At 36.8% G+C, this 20,165-nt stretch overlaps 2 protein-coding genes across 2 annotated transcripts in view; one reads left to right on the top strand and one right to left on the bottom strand.

Moving 5' to 3' along the window:
* LOC128988975 (protein toll-like) overlaps nucleotides 1-4,374 on the top strand; it is a 31,217-nt gene extending 26,843 nt beyond the window's left edge. Inside the window, exon 6 of the mRNA XM_054410798.1 lies at nucleotides 1,234-4,374. Within this exon, the coding sequence (XP_054266773.1) occupies nucleotides 1,234-2,163 (930 nt within the window). The 3' untranslated portion in view covers nucleotides 2,164-4,374. The remainder of the gene's footprint in view (nucleotides 1-1,233) is intronic.
* Nucleotides 4,375-12,441: 8,067 nt separating this feature from the next.
* On the bottom strand, nucleotides 12,442-13,851 carry LOC128989237 (uncharacterized protein K02A2.6-like). Its single transcript, XM_054411110.1, has one exon. The coding sequence runs from the start codon at nucleotides 13,849-13,851 to the stop codon at nucleotides 12,442-12,444; it is 1,410 nt and encodes a 469-aa protein (XP_054267085.1).
* Nucleotides 13,852-20,165: the final 6,314 nt, after the last annotated feature.

The following is a 20,165-nucleotide window of genomic DNA, read 5'->3' as shown; positions in this document are numbered from 1 at the left end:
TTCTTTATTTTACCAGGCAAAGTTAGGGCCACATGGCCCTCTCTTACACTTAACCTGACAAACTTAAATATAAATAAATAAAAATACAATGAAATTTCTTAATCTAATATAAATATACATATTTAACACATCAAGCAAAAATTCAATTTATTTAACTAATTTACTAATAAAAAAAATAGTAATTATCATAAATAGAATATACAAAAGAAAACACACACACACACACACACACGCATACGCACCAGCAATCGCGCAAAGACGCAGAAGCCCTAGGACACGCCAGCCGAGACCATTTGCTCAAAGTAAAGATTTTTTAGTGCCGCCACAAACTGGGAACGTTTATTAAGGGATTTAATGTGTAGGGGCAGGCTGTTCCAAAGACGGCAAGCGGTAACAACAAAACATGGTTCGTTCATGGTGGACGATTTTACTCAAAGTGCAGGAGGTTCACTTATGGTTGAATTACAAGGGTGTCCAGCCGACCTGGAAACCAGGAATTGTTGGTAAAATTTTATAATAGGGGAAAAATCTGTGAATTTTGTAAAGAATCTGGAAACTAAACTTTTGAATAGTAGCCAAAAATCGGCCCGAATTTACAAATTTTTCTCGTTTTGCATATTTAGTAGAAAATTGTCTTTGCAATTTTCTAGAGGGAAACTAACACGAATAACGGAAGTTGCCGCGATCACAAGAAATGATTAGTAAAAAATCATCACAAATTTAACCGCGATCACAAAAAATAGTCACGTGTGTTGAGGTGATCACCAATGTTGCCGCGATCATGTGAAATCATCACAGGTGTTGTCAATATTGTGGTATATTATCACAATTTTGTTTCCCCAATCGTGAAAATAATCAAAGGGGTTGACATGATCATCAGGAAAATAAGTGGATGTTGCTGCGATCGAAAGACATTACTGTATAGGTCTAACCTGTTTTACCGTGATCATGAGAAATCATCAACAGTTTTGTCACAATCATAAGTAATGAACAAGGAATAGCTGCAATTTCAGAAAATCATCAGAAACTTTGTAGCAATTTTAAGATATATTCACGGATGTCCTGTTAATGAAACAGCTGGTCTTGGTCAATAACAACACAAAGCATAACCAACTTCACTCATATTTTGGTTAAAGCAAAATTATACCCTTTTGCACCACCATATTAATTGTGACTGATAATAGAGTAGATTTAAATAGTAAATAATTACTAATTCATATTTTTACTTTTCAGGTAAGCTACAACGTAACCTGCGCAGATGGACGTTCAGTAGATAAAGTGCTTGAAAGCGAGCTGTGTACTGAGAAAGCAAGCTTGATCATCTTTGGTTGCATTCTTGTTGCAATTTTATGCTTTGTTGTCGCACTGGTAACCACACTTTACTACCGTTACCGAACAGAAATTCACGTTTACTGTTACTCGAGCGAATGGAAGGCACTTCAGTGGCTGGTGTCCAATCCGGACTATGACGAAAACAAGAAGTACGATGCTTTTGTCAGCTACGCCAACGAAGACCATGATTTTGTTGTCCAGAAGCTAGTACCTTTCTTGGAAGGCGAGAAGAGTTTTAAACTGTGTTTACACTACAGAGACTGGGTTCCCGGTGATGGCATCCAAGAACAAATTTTGAAATCGGTTCAAAGCTCTCGGAGGACTATTGTCGTGCTGTCTCCGAACTTCTTGAACAGTGTGTGGGGAACTGTCGAGTTCAAAACGGCTCACGCTGAAGCATTGAAGACTGGAACTTCTAAAGTCATTGTAATCGTTTACGAGGACGTAGGTTCATCTGCCGATCTAGACGAGGGCCTCAAGGGTTACCTTCAGATGAACACCTACCTCAAGTGGGAAACTCCGTGGTTTTGGAAACAGCTGGTTTACGCCCTCCCCCACCCTCCAGAGAAGGGTGAAGATCTGAAGTCCATCTTCGGGCGTCTCCCGAAAATCAGTAGTGACTCTAGGAATCACGAAGTTTTGAAAAATGTGCAGCTGAAGAACGGTGAAGTGCATTACATAACCGAGTCGTCTGAGAAGGTGAATGGGAAAGAAGGGCTTACTTCTCCAGCTAATAACACTACTTTGATGATTGAATCTATGATAGAAGAAACTAAACCTAAAAAAACCTCTCCAGAGAAGCAGAACGGAGCTGCAATGGTAGCTATGTAACCTAAACAACAACCTGGTAAAATTTGAATAGCTTTAGAAATACGAGAACTTTTAATGTCATGACTTCCACGCATCAGAATCTTAATTTATTTTTAAGATTATAAAGAAACTGTGTAAGTGTTTTGAGAATGAATGTAATGGAAAACCAAAGAGCATTCTTATCATGTGGAGGAATCTGAGGTTATTACTTTGAAAATGTGATCTAGTTTTGGTTTTACTTTGATCTGTGCTAACCACTTTTGAATGATGCAGTTCATTGTTCGATATCACGTTTATTGGTGAGTCATGAAAATACAACTTTTTTAGACTCAAATTTCAAGATTCTTAGATTTATATTTTGTGAGGCCAGAGCTTTACTAGACTGTCAAAAATCTAAGATAACCTGATGATCTGAGAGATGTATATCTCCCTAATTGTAAATATTGTAAATAATGTAGATACTGTGTAAATACTTGTATTTAAGTCATAAAGCAGCCATTGTAACAGGCAATTCTCATTAATCGATAGGATTTTACTCATGTACCCATTATTGTGCCAATTGTTTTAAATCATTCCACTAACTAATAAATTGTAAAATTAAGTGGTGTTTTTAACCAAATACGCAATCTCATTTGTATCAAGAAGTAATATCAGATGTTTAAAGATCTTTATTACAGCTGTTTGGAAGATGTTTAATTTTTAAACGAAATACCCTAGTAGTTGTACAAAACTTTTTTTCAAGTCTATTTTTTGCTACACTACTGTGAAATCACCTGTTTTCGTTATATATTTTTATCACCATCAAAAATTCATCATTATATTGTTTACTTTGCAAAAAAATTTTTAAAATCTTGTTTAATTTTCTGGACATTACAAACATTTTTTATTGTTCCATCAACTGAAATGGACGTGCCAACACGGTTTTAAATACTATACTTAACCTAAAAAAAATCCTAACTGTAATAAATAAATATTCCAATGTCGGTTTTAAATTTAAAAAATAATTAGTTATTGTAGTGTAGCGAAACAACATGAGTTCAAATGTTTAAACATGAGTGAAAGAATGTCATTACATATTTGAGACCATTATGTTTGAAGTGCAAGATCGAGCACTTTAAACATTTAATGACTCACTTTCTACTCTTCTTATAAAATATACTATTACAGTAGGCCGTGTATAACAATGTTATAAGTCATTTTGAACTAAGTTACCACCATGCTATGTCAACTTATAAAACAATCTAAAGATCTTTTTTTTTTACTTCTGCAATTGCTCAACCAACCAATGGCATAAACTAATTAATTAAACATAGACAATGTAGTAGATATCTAGAATAAATTAACATACTGAACTATGTCATCAATGTAGTCGTAAAAACTGAGAAAAAGGTACCTCTTTTGTTGTTGAAGTTCATAATCTATAACTCAAAATACAGAACTATATTCAGCACCTATAAATTTTTTCATTGACTACTGAATCGATTAAGTTTGTTCTGCAGTTTCGTATTCAATTTTAGTTTTAACTCTTATTGCAATTGTAATTGTATTGTTTTCTCGATAATTGGCAAATCTTAAACTTAAATTTTTCTTCCATTTTTGTTTCTGATACAAATTATACATTGAACTCTATAAATATCTAAAAAAAAATATGAATGTATAATTTAGTTATTTCACTTTGCATTTTTATTCTGTAAATCCAGATAAAAATGTCTGATATCAGAGTAATCTTTACGTCTAATGCGTATATTACTCTTAGTAGAATATTTATTTCTTATTGCCATTTTTTTTACAAAAATATGTTTTGTGTATTAAATACTCTTAGCATTTTCTGCCCAGAATATCAGTAAATTGTATTGTGTGTAGTGTTTTTATGTACCAAAACTCAACATATTTTGCTGTGTGATTTAATTTTGATCTGTATGTCATAACTTCTCAATTTGTGTTAGTAGTTACGCTTTTAAGATGTTTTAGAGTGTGATAAATATTTGTCAATTAGACTCTCAGGGCTAAGTTTAGTGACTTTGCCCCTTATTGACTTAGTTTTATCTCTGAACGCAGAGACAGTGATAGTATAACAAGGTTTATCTATACATTTGTAAAAGTTCGTTTAAGCTAAGTGTAAATTCAAACTTTGGTCAGATTAATTTGTTAAGACTGATAGTTTTAAGCGCCAAACATAATGTATTTTGTACTAATTTTTGTATGCAGGTGAATACAATATTTTGAACAAGATTTTTGTTTTAGTTTGTACAATTTTTTCCTTCACATTCCCCCCCCCCTCGCTCTTTAAGTTATAAAGTAGGAATACTGCTCACATTATTGTTATAGCCTAATTAAATAGTTAAAATTACAACTACAAATTCAATCTACAATTCACAAGACAACAACTATTTACTAAATATCACTTGAAGTCATTATTTTTTTTAATGATTTTGGAAAAGTGTATACATATCTTTTTTGTTCCTAATATAATTGTCAAAGAACAAAATAATTTGGAGATATGGAAGTTTCCATAAAATAATTTATAAGCTAATACCATGTCTACTTCTTTTAATCTATGCTAATACGGATCTGAACTTTCGAGAGACGCATACCTATTACCGCATACTTGAATGAACTCTTGATGTGAAACTTTCCTGAAAAATATTAGTTTTTGTCAAACCCTCTGTCTCTCTCCTTAGCCCGCTCCAAAAGACAAAAATATCATATGTTTGTAAAAAACATGTTCTTTGCCAGATTTTTGAAAGTACGCATTTATTGAAAGTAGACTACGAAAGTAAATTATGTTAAAAGACCCAATTAGTATAGCCTACCGAAATTTATTTCAAAACAAATAGAAGTTTGCTAATAAGTTGACTATAATTTTTTTGTGATGTTTTGCCACTGCAGTGGAAGGCCCCTGCTTAGTGCTTGGAGTCCTCCAAATGCGGTTGGTTGGTGTTCTTTCTTAGTTGTACGCTGTTGCAGTTCAGGAATATCTTGCTTTTCCTTGTGGCTGGTGTGCTGATGGCTGGATAGTTAGTTATGAAACTAATCAAATGACTTCTAAGTTATCGGTGGATATTTAAAATTAAAAGACACCGATTTAGTTCTTCACTGGTTACGCAGAATTTAATATAAAAGAAAAACACAGTACTAAAACAGAAATGATGTTAACAGTTTTGAATACAAAATGTATTTAATTGAATTGAGAAAGTAACAATAAGATATAATAGTGGGAACACCTTACAAAATTTCACGCGACAGCGACCCTTTTTTGTCGCGTAAACTCACATCCGGTGCTGGGGGAATTAAAGAAATCAGTATGTTCTCAATCCAATGTTGTGTTTGTGATGTAGAAGTGATTATTAAGTTGTTTAAATATAGACCTGTAGTGTTGTACACGTTAATGACAAAACCCCAGTTATTTAAACAACACATACTATTTACAGTTGGAATTGGGTCAATCCTCTTAAAAATGTCATTACATAATATAATGATGTAATTTATATTACAAATAAAGGGTAAAGAACTCATTTAAATACTAATTATTAACATTAATCAATATAAATATATGGAGAATATACCACGTGGAGTATGAAAAATACTACTGTCGCGGTGCATAAACGTGCCCATTTGATCCAATAGAACTTGAACCGCGCGCGAAGCTGCGATTCTAAAACCTGTCGCGGGTATTTAGAGATCTCCGAGTCGCTCGCGCGGCAGTTTGTCGCTGTCGCGGTGCATAAATGCTCCCATTTAACTCAATAGAACTTGTGCATAAAACCGGCCAAAGTCAAGTGGAAAACTTCTAGCCTACTTTTTATCATAAATAAATGTGAAAATATGTCAAAGCGTTTTTACACAATGTGATATTTTTTTAATTTGGAGCGCGCTCTAGCGAGATAACTGTGCGTTTGATAAAGAACGATATGTATGTATTTTGTAGGAAATTTTATCATCTTCCATTTTCATATTTAGTAAAATTTAGTAGAACCCGTAGTTTCCAAGTTATAAGCAAAAAAAAAGAAAAAAGTGTAATTTCCATATTTTTTGCGTCGAGCTCAAAACGCACAACGATGTATTGTTGGGTCTCTTCATATTCGTACTCAGCGCCCCAAAAAACATAGAGTTAAGAAAAAATCGTCACAGTTTTTTTTTGTAACTACAATACTCTTGACTGAACTAAAAATAAAGTAAAATCTCACAAAGTTTAATGTAAGCAAGCAGAACTGTCAAATGAATTTTGATTTCACATTTCCATACATATTAAATACTGCACGAATTATAACAGAAAGGTTAAGCATTCGTGCGTGGTTTGGATCATTAACGAAAATACCCCCGCCGCAGCAAACCTGCCGACTAAGCGAATTTCCAGTTGTCTGAATTGATTTTCAGTTAAATATATTTTAATAACATTAGGTTTAACGAGTACCTAGGTTTGCTGCTACAAGGAAACTAATAAAGTGTGTTTTTGAGTAAAATATTGATAGCTTAGTACAAAATAAAAAAATTTGTCAAGTTTGATCAAAATATATCCATAAACAAGCAAACTACAACATTTGACAATATTCTCCATAAGAATAACATGGGAATTTTAAATTTACAATTTTTTTATTTTCTCCGTTGCTAATAACCAAACAAAAATACTTTTATGGTACTAAATTATTTTTTTTTTAAGCTCTTTAAAAAGGTCTAAAGAGAAATTGGGAAATTTTGTGTTTTGAGGGTCAAAAGTGAGAAAAACCAATTTTTACCCCATAAAACCCCCTGTAAAGCCCCGTTCCCATGGTCCGATCATGCTGGTTCGCGAACTCATTCAAGTTTATCCCGCTTTACACATTTAAACAAAATTTCATCAAAATCGGACCAAAATTACTCAAGTTATCACGTTCACGGACGAATATATATATACATATATTACAATTTTAACGAATGGTGTTTTTGGCCTCTGGGGACATCAAAATGAAAAAAGTAAATCGGTCCCGGGTCTAGGTCTTACCGTGCCACCTACGGTAATCGGTAATAGCTACTTCCCTATAGGGAAATTCGCTAAAAAAACGATGTCTAGTCAGTGGCGTAGCCAGGATTCTGCTTTGGGGGGGGCCCGAACCGGGGGGTCTGGGGGGTCCGGGGGTCCCCCCCCGGGAAAAATTTTGGTATTTTATGGTGCTAAATTGCAGTTTACAACACCTCTGGAGGCTCTAAAGTAGAAAATAATATTGGTGTATTACTACTAAAAATTTGTTTTTTACTGTTCTGAAATCTAAACAAGTTGCCTAAACTACTATTAATCTACGTGACGTAATTTTAATAAAATAAATCAAGCTAACAAAACTACACTCAACTTATAGAATAAAGCATACTAGTGGTCGTCCAGTGATCGAAAACTCGACCCAAAAATATGTAATGTACACGCAATGACTATTGGATACTGAAGAAGACACTATATGTACCAGCTACCGTCATTTTTTTAATTATAAAACATTGTACAGAAGACCCTATATAATCGGCACTGTACCACTCCGGCACTCCAGTAATCCGGCGTCTTTTGGCGGGAGGTCTTCCGCGGTCGCGGCAAAATTCTGATTATCTCCCGCGGCCGTGTAGGTATCATCATTCTCTCCGGCGGTCATGAAAACGTCATCGTCGTCTTGCGCGATCGTGGCAAAATCATGAACATCTCCCGCGGCCATGTAAACGTCATTGTCTACTCCCGCAGTCACAGAAACGTCATCGTCGACTTGCGCGATCACGGCTAAATCATGAACATCTCCCGCGGTCATGTAGACATTATCGTTGTCTTCCCCGGTCGTGGCAAAATATTGTATCATCTCCCGCGGCCGTGTAAACATCATTGTCTACTCCCGCGGTCACGGAAACGCCATCGTCGTCTTGTGTGATCGTGGCAAAATCATGAACATCTCCCGCGGCCATGTAAACGTCATTGTCTACTCCCGCAGTCACAGAAACGTCATCGTCGACTTGCGCGATCACGGCTAAATCATGAACATCTCCCGCGGGCCGCGGTCATGTAGACATTATCGTGGTCTTTCACGGTCGCGGCAAAGATTTTATCATTTCCCGCGGCTATGTAAACATCATTGTCTACTCCCGCAGTCACAGAAACGTCATCGTCGACCTGCGCGATCGCGGCAAAATCATAAACATCTCCCACGGTCACGGAAACGTCATCGTCGTCATGCGCGATCGCGTCAAAATCACGAACATCTCCCGCGGACGTGTACACGTTATCATCGTCTCCCGCGGTCACGCGTCATCGTCGTCATGCCCGATCGCGGCAATAGCGGTTTCAGATCGCGTGATCTTCGGAGACGTGTTTTAATTGCATTTTTATGTGTTTTTATTGATAACATTCCAGTAATCCGGCATTTTATACAATAACAACACGTATTGTGTAGTGTGTACGCACTCATTTGACTGTTTCTAGAACGCGCATTGCAACGCTCCCGTGTACACGGCACACGGTACTGAGTACAGGGTAACTAAAAAAAAAATTTCGGGGGGGGCCCGGCCCCCTTGGGCCCCCTCCCTGGATACGCCACTGTGTCTAGTCACTCGCCCGAATGTAAACATTATTTGATACAATGAACAATGTCTGCGAGTCATTTCATGTAAGCCTATCGTCGAACTCAGGTCAGAGAAGCGACTCTTGGCTTTTCAAACAATAATTATGAGCGTAAACAGTTTACTCTGTTTTGTTTTTGGTATCAACCCATAAGGCCATGGTTGTAGGCAGAGCTAATTAGGGTAGTCTCTGTATGACCACATAAAACGTACTACTATAAGCAAGCATGGCAACGCTGGTGGCGCTGCCTACGGATTGACAGGCAAAGCTCTCTCAAACCGCTTAATGCTTTTTACCATGCGGTTGGCATTCTGGGTATAGTAGTACGTTTTCTGTGGTATGACCTACTAAAGAGCGCTGCGAGTGTCAATAGATACAGAGGTCTCTAAGTTAGCTACAACGGCTTCAAACAATAAAAGTTTTGGTTTTTTAACTAAATTACTCATTTACTTGTGTAAATAATACTTTTAACTTTTTGTATTTTAACTTATTGATAAAAAACATACGATGGTGGATTATAAAGTCGATATAAGAGACACCTGGTGGTCACGTAGCGAACTGTTGCGAGCCTGGGTGCTAGCATTGACTATGAATAGTCAATGGTGCTAGCGACTCAAGCGGCGATTGCGCAAACTACCATCACTAAACTGCTTGTGTAGATGGATGGGAAATTCAGATAGGTGGGCACGTTTTCCCTAAATTCCATTGACTTTATATCGACCAATGAATTGTCAAACCCATGATGTATTTTGCTGTCATTTTAGCATAGCCCTACACAAAAAAACTGTATTTGCTGTTTTTGTATATTTAAGATATAATAAGCCCAAATAGGTTACTGCAAACTTATCAACAAAACAGGTTTCTAGGATAAGAAGTCTGCTTGATTCAATTTCCAAAATCTACGATTAAAATAAAATGTCCCTTTTAGGCCTAATCAAGATCCAAGTTCTGTTACCAACTGTTTTAGCCATATATAATATTTACTTTCCGCAAATTTAATAACACGTACAATGCTGATCAAGAAATTATATAATATTTATACCATATTTATTATTTATAGCTACCATAAATAATAGCTAGTACCTGGGGACCGAGCTTTGCTCGGAAAAAATCGTCAGTTCACTCTGAAAGCAGTCTTAGTATTGGAGATACATAAATCCACTCCCAAACTCCACACGGCTCGCCTTTACTTTACTACGTCCTACACCATTTCCTACGTCATGGACCTGTTTCCCTCCATTCCCATAGCACTGTTGCCTCTGAAGTTGTACATGAGACTCAAAAAAGGATAGTTTTGAATAGTTAACAGTTTTAATACTTTGTCATAATTTTACCTAGCTCCTCAGAAAACATGCATAAATTATTAATTCTTGAACAATCAAAATTTATGTATACTCCGTTTACAAAATGTTGTATGCGATTTTTTTTATCTATTCCCTCCACGTCTTGATCCAAGGCCACATTAAAAAAAAGTTTTTTTAATGTGGCCTTGCTTGATCCTAACATAGCTTTAGCTCAACAGACAACAGCTGAGAACTGATATTTTGTCAAAACGGCAATCAGCTGAAAAATAGACAGAAAAAGTGGTAGAGGGACCTCCTCTAAAACCGCCAAAATTTTGACACTGACTATAGTAATAAAATTGACTATTTTTATACTTTTGTTTGACCTGACCAACCATAACAAATGCACAATACAATAAGTCATTAACGAAACTCCGGTACAGATGCACGGCATGAACACTAACTACAATGTTAACATTCAATAACTGAGACACTAACTGTGCAGTACATCTAAGATCAGTTGTTGCCGTTCAAAGGCTCGAGCGCAGAAATTACAATCCATCTATTTTTTAAATTTAATAAATAGTTACAGTACTAAGGTTATAAGGATGTTCTTTTATGCTAAAGCATAGACCTTAGAATACACAAGATAGACATCACCTATAGAGACGACCTTGTCACTGGCTAGGGGATTACAAAATTTGTACAAACGAATTATGCCAAAATTTAGTACACAGGTCGTTTGATCGAATTCAAACACAAGGACATGGTCAAAAAATTCAATGAGAGGCACGATCGTTTTTATTGAAGGTACTAAATTGAACGAAATAGGTGCTAAAAGAAGACCAAATTCAAGCATTTTCATAACTTATTACAGGTACAGGTAGAGGTAGCCTACTATTTTTGGTTTAAGGTACTAAATAGACGTAGTTAGATTTTTGTTGGCAGTTTTAATTGCAGAAAACTCATTTTAGGCTAGAAATAAATTATTATTAACAACATTTGAAGGAAATCGTCAAAGCCGTTTTCGAGATCTTTGTGCAAGCATACAAACATACAAGCACACCTGGTGACCAAGCCTAGCCTAGCATTTACAGGGTAGCGGATTTTTATCCCCCTGGAATTTTACCCCCTGGGCAAACGTGACGTCACAAACCAGGGGGTAAAATTCCGGCCGCGAACTTTTGAGTTTCGCGACATCAGCTTGATCGATTAAACGCGGAATTAAATATATATTTTCACGGTTGTGAATTTAATCAGAACAAATCAAATTATAAAAACCTAGAATGTACGGCCCGGATTTTTACCCCCGGAATTTTACCCCCTGGCCAGATATATAAATTAGTGAGAATGATTAATTTTCTTCATTCAGTTTTAATTTAATAGTTAACATTTTATTATTAAGTAGCCTATCTTAATTTATTTGTAACGTTAACTAATCGATCAGGTTTTTAATTTTGAGATTCGAGTGTCAGGATTTGATCTTTGAAGCCAACTGTTGGTTAATATGATCAAAATAAAACAGCGAATTCTGTTTACTTAGTTGAGATTACAAAATAAATTAATAAAGATAGGCTACTAAATAATGGCATGTTTACAATTAATTAAAAACAGAAATAAGAAAATCAATCATTCAATTTCTAAAATCGGCCAGGGGGTAAAATTCCGGGGGGTAAAAATTAGGGGGTAAAATTCTGGGGGTAAAATTCCGGGGGGTAAAAATCTGGGGGTAAAATTCTGGGGGTAAAATTCCGGGGGGTAAAAATCCGGGGGTAAAATTCCGGGGGTAAAAATCCGGCCCGTACATCTTCAGTTGTCTAAACGCTAGTTATATGGACAGGGGGTAAAATTCCGGTTTTTATCGCTAATCTAATTAATCACGCTCTGACTATTTTCATTAGACTTCCAAATCCGCGGGGGTAAAATTCCGGCCGCGAACAAACTTTTGGCCACTCAGGTTACTACGTCATAGTGACGTCAGCATTGCCCAGGGGGTAAAATTCCGGTCGCGAAAAAACTTTTGGCCACTCAGGTTACTACGTCATAGTGACGTCAGCATTGCCCAGGGGGTAAAATTCCGGCCGCGAACAAACTTTTGGCCACTCAGGTTACTACGTCATAGTGACGTCAGCATTGCCCAGGGGGTAAAATTCCGGCGACCCGCATTTACCATATTGTAATATTTTATAAGAACAAGATAAAATCTAGTGTATTCAATTTATTCTCCATTTCAATCACAACTCAATAATTATTGTTATTTACAAAATTAACAATCAGAACAAAACAAAAGTCTTTAACATCTGGAATCCAACCAACATTATAAAATCAAATGCTGCTTCTTGTACAATTAATATAAACATATATTACACTCGCCAACACTTAAAATTTGCTTGGCTCATAATACTTTAAAACTTTAAAATTTCTTCTGACTCTTTGGCTTCTCCAACTTTATAGATCCAATTTCTCCGGCTTGTGCACAGTCCTTTTTGATCTCCTCAAAACTGTAGATGGACTGTATTGCACACCCCGTGGTTTCCCAACATCAGACTTCAATCTAGGCAAATAAGGTGAAGCATCATGTCTTGATATTGATGGTGATGTAGACTCCTGAAGAATAGGCAAATCTCTATTGAATTCTTGATGATGTGCCTCAATAGTCCTTCCAACTTCCTCTTTCCGCACAATGATTTCGTCCTCCTCTACCTCAGTTGGTCTAAGATGGTCTGCATGGCAAACTCTTGTTTTGCCAAGAACACTAACCAAATAAGTAACTGGACTTTTACACTGTAATATACGACCTGGAACCCAACTAACTTTCTCCTGTCTGACTGTTTTAACCCACACCTTCTGATTTTCATTAAAAAATCTACACGCACCTCTATGCCTATCTGAGGCTCGTTTCTGCATTTCCTGCTTCTTCCTTGACTCGTCTAGTAGATTAGGTTTTAACATAGTCAATTTTGTTCGAGGTTTCCAACGTAAGAACAGTTCAGCCGGGCTCACACCGGTTACTGACGATGGAGTATTACGATATGCGAAAAGAAAGTTATCCAATTTATACTGCAGTGATGTCTGCTGAGATGATTTTTCACCCAAAACTTGCCTTAACAAACTTTTCTTAACTTCTTGAACAGAACGCTCGGCTGCTCCATTGGAGGCAGGGTGATATGGTGGAGAAAATGTTAGTTTCACACCATTTTTTCTAAGAAACTCCCTGAATTCTAGGCTGGTAAAAGACGTGCCGTTGTCACACACCAACTCCTCAGATAAACCATAAGCAGAAAATAGTGTACGAAGTTTCTCAATGGTCTTCCCCGTGGAAATAGAACCCATTAAAAATACTTCCATCCACTTTGAAAAACTATCCACTACAATCAACATTTGCTGTCTGGTGGTTGGATCTTCAGCAAAATCGATATGAATTCGGCGCCATCTCTCGGAAGTTAACGGCCATTGCTGCAATGGAACTTTTGAAGCAGCATTTCTTGTACTTTGACAAATCAAACAAGATGACACAGCATCCTCAATTACTTTTTCGATCCCAGGCCACCACACGTGGCTGCGTGCCAACAATTTCATTCGAGTAATTCCAGGATGTTGTTCATGCAATATCTGGATGACTTTACCTTGCAATTTCTTAGGTATGACTACTCTACTGCCCCATAAAATGCAATTTTTATCCACTGACAATTCATCTCTCCTTCTCTGAAATGGAATTAACATTGGGTCTACAATTTCACGCCACCCATACAACACAAAATCCCGAACTTTAGACAACAGTGGGTCTTTATCAGTCAATTGTCCTATCTCTAAAGAAGTGATTGGAGAATCGTCACTCCCCGAATTGAAGAAGTTCATTTCTCTTACACAAGATTCCACATGAGATATATAATTTTCATCCAACTCCAAAGTTTCATTCTCGGGTAGTGGTAAGCGTGACAACGCATCAGCGTGAGGCAAACTGGAAAACTGGAACCCTTCCGATATTTTACCTCAAAATTGTAGGCAGACAAAATCAGGGCCCATCGTTGTAGGCGAGCAGCAGCTAAACTAGGCACCCCTCGCTTCGATCCAAAAATAGCTGCTAGTGGCTGATGATCACTTTGTAAAATACAATTGGTACGCCCATAAATGTATTTATGGAATTTCTTCACTCCAAAGATCAGTGCCAACGCCTCCTTGTGGAGCTGTGAATAGTTCTTCTCACTGGCACTCAGTGTTTTTGATGCAAACGCTATAGGTCTTTCTTCTCCGTTTATGATATGGGACAAAATGGCAGAAACTCCTTTAGGACTAGCATCACAAGTGAGCACTAAAGGTTTCAAGACATCATAGTGTACTAAAACATCAGAACACAGAACCCAAGATTTACTTTCTTTGAATGTTTGAGAACATTGCTCGGTCCATTTCCATGGAACATCTTTCTTTAACAGTTCATAAAAACAATGAATTTTAGCAGACAAGTTTTGAATAAATTTTCCATAATAGTTTATTAAACCAACATAAGCCCTTAGCTCGTCTTTACTAGTAGGTTCGGGAGCTTTTTGAATAGCTTCAACAATACCTTGTTGTGGACTGACTCCTGATGCTGAAATGACGTAGCCTAAATATTCCACTTCAGGCTGTAAGAACTTGCATTTACTCCCATTAACTTGTACTCCAAATTCCATAAGACGCTGTAACAATTTCTCCAATCTATAAAAGGCTTCCTCTCTTGTTGAGCCGCCAACCAAAACATCATCTAAATAGGCTACAGTACCTGGTAATCCGTTTATAATTTGATCGATCACAGCTTGAAATATAGCTGGAGCTGAAGAAAGTCCAAATGGCAGACGTCTTAGTCGAATTAGTCCCTTGTGAGTTGTTAACGTCAACAGATGTTGTGAATCCTCCGCAACAGCTAATTGTTGATAAGCATTAGTGAGATCCACAACTGAAAAATATGTACAACCAGACAGAGAAGCAAATATATCCTCAGGTTGAGGTAATGGATAATGTTCCGTCTGTAACACCGGATTCAATGTTACTTTGAAGTCTGCGCACAATCGGACACCATTAGTCTTGGGCACTGTAACTAACGGAGTAGCCCATTCTGAACTAGAAACTCTGTACATCCTCAACCCACCGATCTAATTCTTGTTCTACTTTTTCCCTTAACGAGTAAGGCACAGGCCTAAATTTGCAAAACTTAGGAACAGCATTGTCCTTGAGAGTGACTTGAGCCTTAACACCTTTTATTTCTCCTGGCCCCCTTGAAACACTGCATTGTACTTTTTCTTTAACGCCTCTACTTCAGCCTCAAGTTTGCCCTTAGGCAACACAACTTCACAATTAGATTGCTTCAATTCACATGTGGTAACATTCACTGTAGACTTAGATTTAGTACCAGTAGTATCATACGATCTTGAAAATACAGCATGCCAATCCAACTTTAATTTTGCTAACCAGTTCCTTCCAAGCAAAATAGGCTGGTCTTTACGACAAACCTCAACAATCAATAGTGGTAACACTAGGTTCTGGTTTTTATATAAAACTCTAACCTCAGCTTGACCTAGAACAGGCACGTCACCACCTGTGTAAGTTCGCAATTTCATAGAAACAGGCTTTAATTCAATATGAGAAAAATGTTCATTAAAAACGTCTGAAGGACAAACTGATACAGCTGAGCCGCTGTCAATTTCCATCTCCAACAGAACTTTCTCTATAGTTAGCCTTACCTTGTAAGCTGCCATACCTGTGTTTAATCCAAAGTTGTACAAACACACATTATTTGAAACTTCATAGCAGCTTGAGCTAAGCTCATTGACATCATCTTCGGAGATTTGATGGACTCTATTAGCACCTGACTTGTCCTTCCTTCCAAATTTTGCAACTTTACTTTGGTTTCGGCAAGCTTTTAGTAGATGCCCAACCATGTTGCACCCATTGCACTTATAATTTGCATATGGACATTCATTGGCCCTATGTTCAACTGAACAACATCTGTAACACTTAAATTTAGCATTAATATTAGTCATACCAGCACCAATAGCTGAATTGAAATGACAACCAGTCTGCCTATTTTGATTCACATGTGAAGAATTGGGCTTGGAATTTAAATGACAAATTTCCTGTTTTGGATTGAACAAACTTGTCTGTTTTTCAGCCTGCTCTAATCTGAGTGCCAAACTATAAGCGTCATCAAATTCTTGATCCTCAAACAATAATTTTTGCCTTATGACCTCATTACTTATCCCTGAAATAAGCTTGTCTCTAAGAGCCTCTTTTAAGAATGTGCCAAATTTACATGAACTAGCTAAATGTTTAATCGCTACAACAAACTCTGAAATACTCTCACTAGGTTTTTGCACACGAGAATAAAAAGTATATCTCTCAGCTACCACCAATTTCTTTGGAGAAAAATAGTTCTCAAGCACTTTAACTAACTCTTCATAACTTTTGCTATCTACAGCTGCAGGTGAAACTAAATCAGACAAAATTGTTAAAACTTTTGGGCCTACAACAGTTATTAAAACAGAAACTTTGGTATCGTCATCAATCTCATTAGCTTTGAAATAATGCTTAAGCCTCATTGCATATGATTCAATGGACTCATCTTGTGGGTTAAATTCACCAACTTTACCTATTCCTGCCATCTTAGTCTTTAAGTTTACCTCCCTTTTTTTTTTCTTGAAGTTTAGATTTATCTTCTTCAGAATCTGGTATAAAAAAAAAAAAACTTTACTTTTACTAGACTTACTATCACTCGGAACGAGGTCCGTTTAATTCGACTGCGCCATTGTAATATTTTATAAGAACAAGATAAAATCTAGTGTATTCAATTTATTCTCCATTTCAATCACAACTCAATAATTATTGTTATTTACAAAATTAACAATCAGAACAAAACAAAAGTCTTTAACATCTGGAATCCAACCAACATTATAAAATCAAATGCTGCTTCTTGTACAATTAATATAAACATATATTACACATATCAAACTCACTTTCAAGAAACAAATGGATCAGTGGAAGACAATTTTAATTCTCATGTATGTTTTTGTCCATTAAAGCTAGAGTGCGAGTGCATTTATTATTTTAACAGACTATTTAAGACACTTTATTTATGTATTATTACTACTTCAAAACTACAACTACTTGTTTCGACTAAATCCCAGTAGTAAAGCTGATGAGAAACTTTAAATTTACCTGAAACATGCCACCAGAATTGATATACTCAAGCGATTGTATACCAAAGACAAAAATAATTAAATATAGACCATCAGCTGTGCTGCGGTACCATATGTTCTGGCGCACACCGCTGGGAGTGCCATGTAGTTACGGCGTTAGCGCTACGTAACTGCACGGCACTCCCAGTGGTGTGCGCCAGAACCTATGGTAACCATGGTAACCGCAGTACCACTGACAGTCAATATTAAATTCTTTTGTCTATGGTCATACATAGTAAACCATAGTTCCGAATAATAAGGCAAACCATCATGATGATAGAGTAGTTAGTCTGTTTGCAGTATCAAAATCCATTGCCAGTTCTTTCACTAAAACATTAATGAAAGAACTAACATATACATAACATTAATAAGATATGCAAATTATTTTAGAATTTCATCACACAATAAATTAATTGTTAGGTCACTTAGGCAATTTGGTATCTACAGTCAAGGACACAAGACCTTTCCGATAACAGCTTGCACAAGTCGCGATATAAGTAAACTTTATTGACATGACAAGAAAAATAGTCTTGTAAACAAAACAAAATGTAAAAACAAAACCTGTTCCAATTAATAAAAAGTACAACTACCTATAAACAGTTAAGTTAAATCTCTTTTGTCAATGAAAAACTAAAATATTTAAATGCCTAATTTAAGTTACTTTTCTGTATTATTTCGATTACTGATTACTACATACCCTGTTTTCGGTCAAAATAAAAATCAATGAACTGCCGGAGCCTTCAAACCTAATTAGGTAGGCCTATTGTTAGGTTTAGTTTGATCTGGGTATTTGCATAGGATATAATTTTTTTTTATAAGAAAATTAAATAACTACCCTTTGACTAACCAGCTTGCATTTAACGGAGTTAAGGATAGTTAACAAATTCGAATCCAATTTCATAACTATCTTATGAAGAATTAAACAGGAATTTATTCTTACATAAAATAAGCCTACAACATTGAAAAACTATTTGCAAAAATGCATTGTCTTTATTTGAATTTCATTTTTCCATTCTGAAGAGTGAATGGGGTGGAAAGGGCTCCACAGCGAACGTGGGAGGTGCAACGACCAAGGATAAGGCAGACCGAGACCCATCTAAGGACTAACTACCGTACATTTCCACTACATTTCCAGATCAAAATGTGATGGTTAGTGGTAAGTAACTTAATAAGGAACTTTAAACGGATCCGACCTTGCAGACAATGTCGGAAGCCTTCTGCACGTCCATGGTGGCGTGGATGATGGGCGATGGAGGGAATCGTTGGTTTGGATCTAGGAGGATTAAACATTAAACTAATTAGGGTTAATTAGGACTAACAGTTAATCCTCCTAAGTTTGGATGCATATGTCGACCATTACCTATGATGACGATTCACAGAATCCGATCGTTCATGTTACCATGTTACTGGAACCGAAACTGAAGGCGCGCAAGGGAGGAGGCAAAGGAATTTATAAAGATGGGGATTATTTTGGAGAGACTTTTCAAAGAGTTTCGAAATTTTAGAGGTGAGACTGATTGGTCGGTAGTTTGATGGGTTGCGACGGTCTATGTGGGGAGGTTACGCCGGGGCGTGCTCCCACACAGCAGGCTTTGTTGAAGTAGCCTAGCAAGAGGAGAGGACGGAGATGCAGAGGGCTGTGAGCAGAGTGATGAGGACGTGTGTGCATTAATTGCGCCAAGTGACCTGAGTCAGGTAGTCAGGTATTCCTGAATTGCGCCAACTACTCCAGGGAGCCACCCGATACGTTCCTTGACTGCACCAAGTGGCGGCCCTATTTGACTGTATAATTCAGTAGGTTAGGTTATGTTATGTTATGTTAGGTTAGGTTAAGTTAAGTTAGGTTATGTTAAGTTAGGTTATGCTATGATGACACGTAAACTACAACATTCCTTCTGCCGGCAGCTCATCCCTATCTGCCTTGAGCTTGGTGGAACTAAGGAAATCTTTTTGGAACCCTTTGAGGGCTTAGCGCAATTAAGGAACTCTTTGGCGCAATTAATGCATGACCACGAGGACAAGGAGTTTGTATACCCAATATCTCTAGAAAATTTCAGTGTAATTGTGTTATCAATCATATAGATTCGGTCGCCTCAAAGCATTGACTACGCCCATCATTATCAATGGTCGAAGTTACACTAACGGCTTGACCGAAGACGTCTTTGTCTTCCACTTGCACTCTTCACATCTCATTTACATTGTGTTAACACGGTTCTGACGATTGTCCTTTGTTCTTCTGATGTGGGTCACCTCTCTTCCGCCGTACAACTTCCTCCTTCGGGTGACGAATTTTCCCTTGGTGGTCCTTGCTTTGATTTCGAGTCTTACTTTTTTACCTGAAGTATTTGAGATCTGATCACTAAGAGCGATGAATTTTGTTTCGATTTTTTTGTATTCGACCCCCAAAATATCGATATATCGGGTTAAAGATATATCAAAAAATTCGCATTTTGCCTAGAAAACTGCTTATTGTAAGTTCAAAAATGTGCAAACACAGGGAATATTTCATACAAAGATTAACTATTGAAAATACTCTAAAACCCCAAATAAAAAAAAAAACATTAAACGCAAAGTACTTAGCCAAATGCAGTCTGTCAAACTTGCACTTCCAATATTTATTTGGGAGAGCGTTCAAAAACCAAATGGTAGAGTGGAGGAAGAATTCGCATGCAGGCATTCAGGGGAGCATGACAGCCAACTAAAACGTTTGTAGACGAAAAGAAAAGAGAGATAATTTAAATAAAAAATAAAACTGCTTTAAAATCAGCGTATACTTAAAAATACAGTCAAAATGTTATATGGGTTTGCGATTAGAACTCGAATTTCCAAGAAAATTACAAATAAAATGACAATTTTTGTCATTTTATGAATTTGATATATCGGACCAAAAATTTCGATGTCTCCTATACTATCGGGATGAATTTGTCGATGGTGATATATCGATATATCGGGCACCAGAATATC

Source organism: Macrosteles quadrilineatus, unplaced genomic scaffold, assembly GCF_028750875.1.
Source record: "Macrosteles quadrilineatus isolate MER2022 unplaced genomic scaffold, UCM_ALF_1.0 Scaffold_3__2_contigs__length_128488019, whole genome shotgun sequence".
In the NCBI taxonomy this organism is placed as follows: domain Eukaryota; kingdom Metazoa; phylum Arthropoda; class Insecta; order Hemiptera; family Cicadellidae; genus Macrosteles; species Macrosteles quadrilineatus.
The sequence above is the reverse complement of the archived record's forward strand: the minus strand, read 5'-3'. Positions and strand labels throughout refer to the sequence as shown.